General features: G+C 38.2%; 1 protein-coding gene and 1 pseudogene across 2 annotated transcripts in view; one reads left to right on the top strand and one right to left on the bottom strand.

Annotated features, from left to right (window-relative positions):
- Positions 1-470: 470 nt before the first annotated feature.
- LOC150098260 (signal recognition particle RNA) lies at positions 471-627 on the bottom strand (annotated as a pseudogene).
- Positions 628-12,833: 12,206 nt separating this feature from the next.
- Positions 12,834-13,326, top strand: part of Naa35 (N-alpha-acetyltransferase 35) — a 440,678-nt gene continuing 440,185 nt past the window's right edge. For both annotated transcript variants that reach the window (XM_090406587.1, XM_090406588.1), the window contains exon 1: positions 12,834-12,910. In XM_090406587.1, coding sequence (XP_090262713.1) covers positions 12,840-12,910 — 71 coding nt within the window. In that variant the 5' untranslated portion in view covers positions 12,834-12,839. The remainder of the gene's footprint in view (positions 12,911-13,326) is intronic.

The following is a 13,326-nucleotide window of genomic DNA, read 5'->3' on the forward strand; positions in this document are numbered from 1 at the left end:
TATTCAACATTTACACGCATGATATTAATCAGCTACCACTCAAAGGTAAGATATTCCAATGATAGAGTAATACTATCCATCCATAATAACGCAAGCATAGCCCAAACAAATATGCAACATGACATATATCTGATCATAGACTGGCTCACGAAAAACTCCATACACCTAAGCTCAGAAAAGACAAAATTAATGATATTCAGAAATCCACTGACTCGACCAGTTGATAACAAATATATAACCATCCAGCATCCACTTTGCAACATAAAAAACACACAGAACAGCAAGACCACTACAATCACTCAGGTTACAACAATACGATACCTTGGAATTTACTTCGATGCAGATATGAACTGGAATAGCCACATAAACCATCTACACAAACTCAGAACAATAAGTGGCAAACTCTACAGGTTAAAAGACATAGTTCCCATATGCCTAAAAACACTAATATACAAAGTACTATGCCAAAATTCACAGACGCGATCCCACTACTACACGACGTGGAAGCTTTTGCCTGCTGCGTTTCCGCCCTGGGCCGGTTCGCTTCTCGTCAGTCAACCTGATAACCCTGAGCTCCCTCCAAGTTACCATATTGACACCATGCTTAGTGCAGACATGCGATCGACACAGCAACGTTGCGAAACAGAACTCCAGTTCTCAAACCATTAGCTCAGTTGAAGTGGCGTTTGCACTCTACAGCGCTTGACTGCACGAAGAAAGGATTTCGTGGTTCAAATCTAGTCGCCGACTAGAGAAACTTTTTCTAAGTCTTTTTTCGGCCGTTTCCCGAGTTAGTCGATCTCGGCACGGGCTAGCGGGTTTTTTCTCCCTGAAACTCGGGTTTTTCGTCCAGTAAACTCAAGAAAATCGACCGTAGAACCCACACTATTTTCAGACATTAAAAATATTGTGTTAGGGTTAGAGACCACGAGATGGCGGCACTAGCTTGCCGCCTTCTTCACTGCGTACCGATGAATCAGTGATAGCCTTGGGCCAGCTATCTCTCTGATTGGCTACCAGTGGAGATTAAACTGCTCACTCAGTCTCCAAAAGTTAAATAGGGTAAACGGCCCCGCCTACTCCCTATACGGGAACAACATAGGCGTTAGCTGCTTTTTTTTTTCTATGCCAAAATATACTAAGATATGCTATAACAACGTATGCTTTCTGTGCACCCTACAACTTAAATAGATTAATGTCGCTACAGTACAAAATGGTAAAACTGATCTTTTCGGAACAAAGAGAAAATAACGACCTTATATACTGTATATTGCAATGTCAGAACAGAAAATACTGACAGCAAAACATTTATGTCACTATGCAGCTTTGCTAAAACATTATTTCGATGCCAACTACAGGGCAGTCAGAAATACATACCGTATAACAAGACCTCAGACTACTAATTATATCACATATAAATACAATAATCACTACAGAAAGGCCACGCGAAACTTCTACATCCCAGACATGATAAACAAATTACCTTTTGAATATAGAAACCTTACAAACTACAATAGCCTGAAAAGAGCTCTAAGGACATACTATGAACAAGAAACATGCATATCCAAAATACCATACAAACTTAATGAAATACAATATATTCGTTCAGGCTTCCAGTTCAGCGACGCATTAATACATTCCAAGTTATTGTGTGCGTGCGTGCGTGCGTGTGTGTGTGTGTGTGTGTGTGTGTGTGTGTGTGTGTGTGTGTGTGTGTGTGTGTGTGTGTGTGTGTGTGTGTGTGTGTGTGTGTGTTTGTGTGTGTGTGTGTGTGCGTGCGCGCGCGCGCGCGCGCGCGAATTTCTCAATCATAGATTTCATAGCTTCCCAACACAGCAAAAAAAAACAATAAATAATAACTAACTGGTGTCATCCTCAGATAAGCTTACGTATAAGCTTCGAGGATGAAAGCAGAGAAATTAGTTCTTATCCAAGATGTATCACATGTGATACATGTGATACATCTTGGATGTATCCCATGTATCACATGTAAACCAAAGTATGTAATGTATGTATTATATGTAAAGAAATGTATGTAATGTAAGTATCATATGTAAACAAATGTAAGTAATGTATCATATGTAATCAAATGTATGTAATGTATATAATAACTGTAACAAAAGTATGCAATATAGAGTGATCATATCCATTGATATTGTATATACAGAGTGTAAAATTGCAAACAAACATCTGTAATAATCATCATTATGAATATTATAATAATCAGCTAACGCCTTTTTTTTTTTTTTTTTTTTTTTTTTTATTCCCGTATATACGGGAGTAGGCGAGGCCATTTAGCCCTATCTAACTTTTGGAGACTGAGTGGGCAGTTCAATCTCCACTGGTACCCAATCAGAGACAGATGGCCCAAGGCTATCACTAATTAAGCGGTACGCAGTGAAGAGAGACGGCTCAAATGTGCCGCCATCTCGTGGTCTCTAACCCTAAAAAAAAAAAAAAAAAAAAAAAAAAAAAAAAAAAAAAAGGCGTTAGCTGATATTATAATAATATATGTTGTAAACAGTTATTGTTATTATTATTATTTAAAAAAACTTTATGTACGAGAAAGTCTTTGTTATGCATAATTGTCTTCATATAATGTATGTAATTTATCTGAGAAATAATAAAATCTGAGAAAAAAAATTAAGAGAGACCTGCAGGCAGTCAAGGACTCATCGAGGAAGGCCACATGCTACATGCACCAGCTATCATACTTATTCTTGAATCCATTCACACTGCTTGCACTCACAACATCCAATGGCAATCCATTCCAAACACACACCACCCTATGAAAGAAAATCTAGCCCTCTCCCCCTTCTTAGCAGCATTCATTCTCAGCTTCCAATGATTCCTTCTTGTCATTTCGCCACCCTTTATAAATTGAAAAATTCCACCAACTGTTTGAAAATCTTAATCATATCACTCCTCTTTCTTCTGTTTGCTAGTGTCTGCAGTCTACAACGTTTCAATCTGTTTTCATAATTAGTATTCCACAATCCTGATATCATTTTTAACACTCTCCTTTGCACACGCACGCACGCGCACACGCGCGCACACGCACACACACACACACACACACACACACACACACACACACACACACACACACACACACACACACACACACACACACACACACACACACACACACACACACACTCTCTCTCTCTCTCTCTCTCTCTCTCTCTCTCTCTCTCTCTCTGCAGTATATATCAGAATCACAACGGACACCAGGAGACCAGACCTGTGCACAACAGTACAGGTGAAGACTTATCATGGCCTTGTAAAGAGGCAAAATTACATCGTTATCTTTACATGGGAACGTTCGTGTCAGCATTGCAATTATCTTTTGAGTTGTATTTGTAATCTTTGCTACATGGCCCTGAACTTTAACTTTCTATCTAATAACACTCCAAGATCCCTATCCTCATCAGTTTCTTTAAGCATAATCCTACCAATATAATACGACATTGGATATCTTATCACACCGAAGCGAATGACTTTACTGACACTGAAATGATATCCATTTTCCCATGCACACAATTTTAACCTATGGAAATCATTCTTCAAGTACTGCATATCAGCAACATTTCCTAATTCCCATACCTATCTTTGCAAATAGCTGTATGTCGCCTGTCAAATCCTTCCCAATATCATTAATGTACAGACTGAGTAACAGTTGACCAAGAACTGATCCTTGTGGTACATCATTGGTTACCTTAAATCTTGCATACCAAGATTCCCCATATACCACTTTTTGATATTTGTCAGTCAGTCATTCTCTTATCCACGCTAATATTCTATAATCCAAACCCATATTCTCCAGTTTATGCAACAGTCTACCATGTTGTATTCTGTCGAAAGCCTTAGCAAAATCCAAAACTATCATGGTGTATCCATCCCCCTTGTCTGATTCATGGTAATATTGTTATAGAATGTGAACAAGTTGCTAAAACATGACCTTCCCTTAGTAAACCCATGTTGTTCATTGCAAAGTAGAGATTCACTGTCAATCCATTTCTGAATGCAGGCCCTAACCAATTTTTCCAAAATTGTCACTACCACTCTTGACATACTAATTGGTAGATGGTTGGATACATCGGTCTTTGTACCACCCTTGTGCAATGGAATTACCATACATTCCTTCCATTCCTGCAGAACCGTCCCTGTTCTGAGACTCATATTAAACATCCTGGCCAAAGGAATGGCCACTCTTTTAGCACACGTGCTGATACCCTCAGTCCCTTTTGCTGAATTCTTATTCAGCTTGTGCAACAGTTCTAATAACTCGTCCTCACACACCTGAGTTTCTTCATCCAGTGAAGAGGTAGCATTGAGCTCAATGTCGCATACACCAGGTTGATAGATTTTAACAAAATGGGCACTCATTAGTTGAACGACCTCATCTGAAACTGTAATCCTCACATCATCTGCATTTAGAAGAGTTATTCCTTCATATTTATTTCTTCTTTTACTTGCATCATATCGATAGAATTCTTGTGGATTATCTTTAGCATGCAGAGCCGGTTTCGTTTCATACTGAGACTTTGCTTTCCGTACAACCGTTGTGACTATTCTAGCCTGCTGCTTATAATTTTCATAATGCATATCATTCTTATGCATCCGGTATTCCTTCAACATCATCCTTTTCTTACGAACCTCTTGCTTAATAAGATTACACATTAATTTGATTCCTACTCTATTTATTCTTCGAACTCTCGAGACACACTCTGATATCGCATCATTTAAGTATCGTTTAAATGCTTCCCATGCACTGTAGATATTCTCCCCATCTATCAACCGATCCCATTCCACTTAACTCAGTATGCTCCTCGGATAATTTCCTGATTTGTAGTTTATCGTGTAATAACTTTTTCTGAATGGAACATTCATAAACTTAGTCACTTCCCAAGTGAATTCTTCCTCTGGTTGGTGATCACTATCACCAACCAGAGGAAGAATAGTTACATCTTTAACTGAAACGCCCTCTGACACTATAATCAAATCAAACACTCTTTGATCTCGAGTTCCTTCTATCACATGCTGCTTGAGGAATTAACCCGAAACAGCTCAATAAATGCATTTTCATTCTTCTCATGAGATTCTACTGCTATCCAATCAATATTTGAATAATTAAATTCTCCTATTATGATTACTCTTTTCCACTCTCATCTTGTCTATTTGGTGACCCATTTCTTCATCACTAGTTTTATTTTCTGATGATACACGTTTCATGTGCATAGCGTTGTTAATCGCCATAATTATCAGGTGTGTGGGGGGGGTCAGAAAATTCTCAAGAACTTGTGATATTCGTCCTTAACAGTCCGAAATTCAATGGCTGGTGCAGCATCATGCATGATCGCATTGTCAGGCCATTTGCTTTTTCATGAAGAGACGATTACGAGTGTGGCATACCTGGATATGCTACAGAACTTTGTTTACACAGACCGAGAATTGGGAAGACCTCATTTTCCAACAAGATGGGTCCTATCTGCATTATACAGGGATTGTGCTGACTGTGCTCAACAACCAGTTCCCAGAAAAATGGATAGGCAGAGGAGGTTCTATTGCTTAGCCACGATGCAGTACCGATTTGGCTATAATGAATTGATTCCTTTATGGCTACTTAAAATACAGATACATTGTATATCAAGAAAAAATCTAGTTCTTTGCCCAACTGTGCCATAGAAAAACAGCCACCATAGAAGCAATTCCTATGGATATGCTTACCCAAGTGTGGTCTGACGTGGAATTCCGTTTCGATGTCTTCAGGGCTGTAAATGGTGCACATGTTGAAGTACTTTAACTGGTAATCAAACTTTTGACATTGTACTTTGATCATATGTGCTACATTCATTTTGCAATTCGAAATATCATAAAATAAATTTCATTGAAAACCCTGGAGTTCTTTTTATTGGAATTTTGTACTATTTTTAAGAAGAATAGTACAAAATTCCAAAGACGTTGTAAATCGGAATCTGTTTCTTATTCTAGTCTTCAAACCTGACCAGAGTGGTTCAATAATGTCCAAATCTGGTGATTTTGCTAGACTCGGATGACATTGAAGTTCAGCTTTATGCTCTTCAAACCACAACCAACTGTATAGCACAAGCTGTGTGAATACAAGCATTGTCGTCTTGGAATACTTCATTGTTGTTTGGAAATAAAAATTTTCATCATGAGATGCCCTTAATTACCAAAAACATCCAAATAACCACTTGCTGCAATTTGCCATGAGGAGTAATAATGTGACCAACAGAATACGATGATGCTACTGTCGAGAACATCACAGGACACCCGTGCTTTATCCTTAGAACCACCCATTCCGAATTGTTGGCTTTCTTAGGTGTTCTCCAAAAGTAAACTCTTTCTGATGAAGGAAAAAGGATGAAGGTCGGCTCATCTGACCATATCACACGTTTCAGTTTCCTAATGTCCGATTTTGAAGGTCGTGACAGGATCGTTTACGCATCTGATTATTTTGCTATTACATGTGCTGCAGTAGTTATGAGATTTTTCGAAACTATCTTTCTCCCTTTCAGGCGATTTGGATATGTCAATTTTGATATCTGTCAATTTTGATTTTCGTCTGTTGTTTTCCTTCGATGATGTTGTCTTGCCATAATGTGTGTATGTAGACATAATCATGTAAACTGTCAACATTGATACACCTAATCTGGAAGTTTCTGTCATTGATGCTCTAGCTAAAGGCACATCAAAGATTTGCCCTCTGTTAAAACCGGACAAGACTCCAATTTTCCGATTTTTTAATTAAATTATCACTCAGAACAATCAATAATGCACTTGCATTAGAACTCATGTAAAATAAAAATTCAGTGCTTCCAACACAAACAAATTCTGTTCCTAAATATATATATATATATATATATATATATATATATATATATATATATATATATATATATATACAACAACAAAAACATTATAACTAAATATGTTTTGTGATATTGGAAAATTAATCAGCAAGCCTCGGTAGCTCAATTTGAATAAACGAAGTCCTTTGGACGGAAAGACCTGAGTTCGATTCCCGTCAGTAAATCGCCGGTATTGATTCACAGACGGGGCAAGTAAAATTTTTATTATCCACCATTTTCTAGTACTTTTTCGTGATAATTTGTTCAAGTCTAAATTTAGGTAAATTGGGAATTGTCTGTATTACTATGCAGCGTGCGATGGAATTCCTCGAGGTCATTGTATCCTAAACAACACTGCGATTCAGCATATCCCACGTAGTTGACCATCGGCTACACACAGTATAATTTTTTTCTATTAACTACATGTGTTTTCAGGCTGATTTTTCTGTTTTGCCTTTTAAAAACGTATTAGGTAACTAATACAAAATAAAATAAAATAAATCAGCTAACGACTTTATTTATAGGGAGGTAGGTGAGGCGTTTAGCCCTGTATAACTTTTTGGAGACAGAGGGGCTACTCAATTTCCATCCACAGTCAATCAGAGATAGTTGGCTAAAGACTACTACTACTAATTATACATGGCCTCCTGTGAAGAAAGTGTTTGAGAAGTGCCGCCATCTCGTGGTCCCTAATCCTAACACAATGTTTTTATTGTCTGAATATAGTGTGGGTTTACAATCAATTTTCTTGAGTTTACAGGAAGAAAAACCCGAGTTTCCAGGAGAGTAAAAACCCTGCTTGCCCGTGCCAGAATCGCCTAACTCAGGAACCCTCCCCCCCAAAAAAAAAGGCTCAGTAAAAAGTTCCTCTAATCCAGGGGGTCTTTAATCTTACAGACAGTGCGAGCCGCATTAAAAATTTCAATGAAGGCAGCGGACCATTAAGCTACACTGCGGAATTTAGAATTGTAAGATGCTTTCCAGATTCCAAGGAACGCTGTGCATTTGATACCTTACATAAAATCCTATAAAAATAAACAAACTCAGCTATAAGAGCGTAGGTTGGAGTAGGGTTCCTGATAAGTAAATACAACCAATATTTGAAAAAAGTTAATTTAATGAATAAAACATTAATTTTTCACAATGTCAATGGGAAACTTGGCAATGCTTTTCCTTGACCAGCTTGTCGATGTTGGCATGAATGTTAAAAGTCGCTATGCTCAGGGTATTCTCGAGATGTTGGTCTGTAATCTAGTTCTTGTCTTGGACTTCACATGCCTCATTCTGGAGACTTGCTCACATAAGTATGTGCTTCCTAACAAAGCGTATCTTCAAAGCATGCCGGCGAAGATTACCAAATGCGTCCTGAGAAATGTAGTCTTTGTAAAATGTAAGCAAGGGCACATTGAATAATTTTTCTCTCAAAGAAGAGTTGTTTTGGAATTCAAGCAGCTCCATTTGTTCTGAGCCTGGCATTTTGGCAGCATTGACACTGAATGGTATTGAAAAGAAATCTAAAGAAGACTGTTGTTACAAAAATCACTAAATCTCTCTTCGAACTCAGTTCGCAACACAGCTAATTTTGTAGTGTATTCATCAAGAGACGAACAGTTGGACTCAGCGAGAAGCCGAAAATGAGTTAAGTCATTTTTTGCGAGTTGTGCCTTGCAAAGTTTGAGCTTGGCCACAAAAACTTTGATGTGATCAAACAGCGTGTGCACCAGTTGATCTTTGGATTGTAACCGCGTATTTAGGTCATTCAAATGCAATGAGATGTCGGTCACAAAGGCAAAATCTGTCATCTACTTCGGATCGTTGAATTCCGCAATCGGTTTTCAACAGTTTTCCCTTGGTTTGCATGTACTGCTGTATCGCTCCTTAAATCAAAGACTCTTTTAGGAACCTTCCCTCTGTTCAACCAATGCACATCACTATAATAAACCACATCGCCGTGATCCGCTTCTCACTCTTGGGTCAAAAACTATTGGAATCGATGATGGTTCAATCCTCTTGCCCTAATAATGTTGACGACAGTTACAATTACTTTCAAGACATTCTCAAATCCAATAGTTTTCGCGCATAAATTCTCCTGGTGGATTAAACAGTGGTAATGGACAAAATCTTTTTCTTCTAGTTCTGGTTCTTTCTGTAGCAGCGCAACAAACCCTTCGTTCTTTCCCATCATAACAGGGGAACCATCAGTTACCACACCCTCGAGGTTGGTTAAGCTGAGGTGGAAACGCTGGAGCGTTTTCTTGGTGGCTTCAAGAATATCAGTGCCTTTCGTCGTTCCCTTCATAGGTACGAGCGCTAGCAGTTCTTCTGTCACAATGACTTATTGATCAATGCCACGGACAAAGATAGCCAGTTGTGCTGTATCCTTCACATCTGATCGCCTTGATCGCCTCCGTGGCGCAATTGGAAGAACGATACATTGCGCCCTTCGATTAGAATTGGCCTAAGTTCGATTCTCGTCGCGACGGGAGGACTCTTTATCTGGACGATTTCAATCGAAGGTGAATTAGCAGATCTCATACGGAGGTAGCAGGGTTTTTTCTCCCGGAAACTCGGGTGTTTCATCCCGCATACAAACAAATCGGCCCTTCAGAACACACGCAATTTATAGACAAAAAATACTAGTTGTTGGGGTGGTGGAGGTGGATGGAGTTGATGGAGATGATTCGTAGTAGAGGTTCGGTGTAATGGTTGAGACAGTTGTACGTGTCCTCCCTCGATGAGTCTTCGAACTCCTTGGAGGTATCAGGAATAATAATAATCTGTGCTCTCATCTAAAGCAAGTGAATATGACGTAAATTCGGACGACCGTTTTTTCTTAAAGTTCTTTCAATGTCATTGGAAAGTTTTTCGACACGTTGTGCTACAACGTGTCGAAAAACAAACTCGAGTTTTTAAACACGTCTTTATTATTTGGGCATAGAATTTCCCCAGCAGCGAAGAGACACTCTTTGAAAAACTTGGCGTCCAAGAAGGCTTTTGAGTTTTTAGTAATTTTTTCAGCTATTACATAACTTTGACGCACGCTTCACTCTCTTCCTTCTGCCTTTTAAACGTACCCTGCTGGCATTTTAAATCAATTTGGAGACGATTCTCTTTGTACACAGGAAGCTAGCCTTGAAGGTGATCGAAATTGGACACATGCTTTGTCTCATAGTGTCGATTTATGTTGTATTCTTTTGATACTGACACTGACTCACGACAAATTAAACGCACTGGCTTATCGTCAATCGGCACAAAAACTTACAAATTGGTTTACTTTTTATTAAAAACCCGACAAGAATCACTTGATTTACGCTTTTTACTCGTAGACGCCATAGTCATGGAAGGTGAACCCAAAAAATGATCCAAAATGGCCGTGTAATGGTTATTATCCAGTGAATATATGTCACACTAATAAAAAAAAGTCTGGCAATATAAAACTATAATAGGCTATGGCTGATACGACGTACCTGGGTGCTCTTATACACGAATATCACACTGTTCACGACTGACTGACTGTGGATAAGATACTCTTGTATTTATATGAAAATAAGGAAGTATCGAGAACCTTCCAGATGTATCTGGAAGGCACTAGACATCGCACTCGAACGAACTACTGCTTCAGCCATCTACCTGCGATCTTAGTACTAGTACTTAAGTACCGCTTGGCGCTGGTAGATTGCTGAAGAAGCATGTCTATTTAATATTTTATTTTATTTTTATAGGATTTTATGTAAAGTATCGAATGCACAGCATTCCTTGTGAATCTAGAAAGCATCTTACAATTCTAAATTCTGCAGTATAGCTTAGTGGCCCGGGGGCTTCATTGAAATTGTTTTTTTATTTAATCACGTTTTAATGCTAAGTAGTTATTTTTTCAAAATGGCCGGTGGGCCACGGCAAAGAGCTCCGCGGGCCACAGGTGGCCGGAGGCCATGCGTTGAAGATCCCTGCTTTAGTCGGTGAGTAGAATAGAATTTACGGTACTCTTCCTTCAATAGGTCTAGCGCCACTTCCCTTGAGCTATACAGGCAGAGGGTAACTAATAAAATTGTAATTAAAATTACTCTCAAAATATTTATTGTAGTTACTCTGAAGATATTTTAATATTATAGCATTTCATTCCTAACACTTTAAACTATCTTAATTTAGCATTTCTTTTGCAACCCAGACCGATTGTAGATGTGGACATGCACTACAGCTTGGAAAAGACAAGTGTTGCAATGATATTAGCGGGGAGATCAAATTTCACCAAACAACGATTATAGTATTTAGTGAAAATTGTCTAACAACTTGTACCTTGAATGTAAAAGTGGATATCATGGAGGATTTGGTTTAGAATAAAAGTGGTGGAGGAGGAATTAAAATTGGATTTTACCTAAAGGCAAGCCAACAAAAACCAAAGTGGCGATATGCCATCAGATTTTTTTTCAAAATAGTTATAAAATAAAATAAATCAGCTAACTCCTTTTATTTCCTAATAGGGAGTAGGCGAGGCCTTCATACCCTATCTAGCTTTTGGAGACTGAGTGGGCAGTTCAATCTCCATGGGTAGCCAATCAGATATCTGGCCCATGTCTATCACTAATTATAGGCGGCTACTGATGAAGAGACCAGCAAACAAGTGCTGCCATCTATTGATGCCCTAACAGGATATGTTATTGTCTGAAATGATGTGGGTACTACGGTCGATTTTCGGGGTAGAGTTTCCCGGAGGAAAAACCCACTGGCCTGTGCCAGAGATCGACTAACTTGGGAACCGGTCGAAGATGGGCTTAGAAAAAGTTCCTCCAGTAGGCTACTAGACTTTAACCTAGGTCTAACTTCGAGCGGCCAAGTGCAAAGGACGCAAGCGCCACTTCCACTGAGCTACACAGACCTCATTTCAAAATAGTTTCTGGACATATTTTTATATGTTCAGAGATAATAACATTTATTCTTTCAGACTGAGTAGCTGAGAAAGTAATAGCTCCACACTCCAACCAGCATGCTACCGGTAAAAAATATGATATGTGAATGTTTCTATGAACATGAGTATATATATTGATAAGAATTTGCTGGAAGTAGTTAATGGCGTTAGAGGCATAGGGTTGATAGAAGACTTAACTTGGGAACTGAAGTTTAGGGACTACATTGCCAAAATAGTAACATAATCACAATGCAAACTGCAATGTTAAATAGAACATTAACTTGCATGATTAAAGATGATTTATAAGAGCTTGATTAGATCTGTCTTGATTATTGCGCTGAAATAGTTGCCCTGCGTGTGCATGTTCCCTTTACAGGAGAGAACGTGCACCGGAAAGTAAGCAAGATTATAATAGGAATATAGGTTATGAGGATAGTCTGATGGAATGCATGCCTAAGGAATGTAGTCTAGCAAAGAATGAGGAGTGTACTCGCTCTCTTTATAGGCACAGAAAGGAGAAGGGATGGTATGGGATAGAAATATACAAGTTATCAAGGGAGTTTTATCACATTACTGCAGTAGAAAAAGCATTTTAGTAAACAGCTAAAAGAAACAAGGACCCATCTTGAACATTGAGTGAGAGTATAGTGTGCAGGCCAGTGAGCTCTATAGGCTTTTCATATACATATGGTGATGAGTATAGTGAGTTACCCTTGAGAGTGGAACTAGCTTATTCAGGCAATGAGCTTCAGTGATAATCATAATATACTGCGATAGGGTCAGGGCACACGAGATGGCAACTTTTCTGCCTTTCTGCACTGGAAATACTGTAAATTTTTTGTAAAAAAATGATATATATTTTTGTGAAGTATTCAGTTTATTTTCCTTTCTGTTAAATTATTTACATTGTGCGAATTTTTAGACATTTTGCTTTGATTTAGAATAACAAACACAATATACGTGTATTTTAATTATTTTTGTCCTATTTCGTTTAAATAATAATGATAATTACTCAAACTGAAATCCCCTGTCGTGAAATTTAACTCGAGAAGAGCAATATGGCTCATCTAGCGTGTGGAAAATATGTTGAGGATTCCGATAATTTAAGAAAAAATGAGAATATGTTAAGGTAATTGTTGTCATGAAATATTTGATAGGCTTTCTCTGAAAACGAAACATTAACGTCCTGTTTCTTAGTCTTTATCACAAATAAACAATATAAACTTTGCTTTCAATATTAAAGTTATTAATACGAGAGAATCTTCTCTTTACCTATACCGTGTGCTTTGAGCTTCATCGACACTATATGGTAGCATGCAACCTTTGCCAGTACTGTACTAGGATATATATCTAGAAATATTCATATGACTAAAACCGGCGAACACAGAAGAATGTATACAGTATATTGCTGTTATAATATACTGTATCTATAGTTCCTATCAACGTTGAGGCACATAGACATGGTATGATCCATCGAATATATACACGTGTGTGTATATATATGCATATATTTGGAATAAACATATTACGGTAGAGGCGTTTATT

The sequence above is a fragment of the Typopeltis vanoorti genome, chromosome 16 (genome assembly GCF_054136105.1).
Source record: "Typopeltis vanoorti isolate ZY-2024b chromosome 16, IOZ_Tvanoo_1.0, whole genome shotgun sequence".
Taxonomy (NCBI): Eukaryota; Metazoa; Arthropoda; class Arachnida; order Uropygi; family Thelyphonidae; genus Typopeltis; species Typopeltis vanoorti.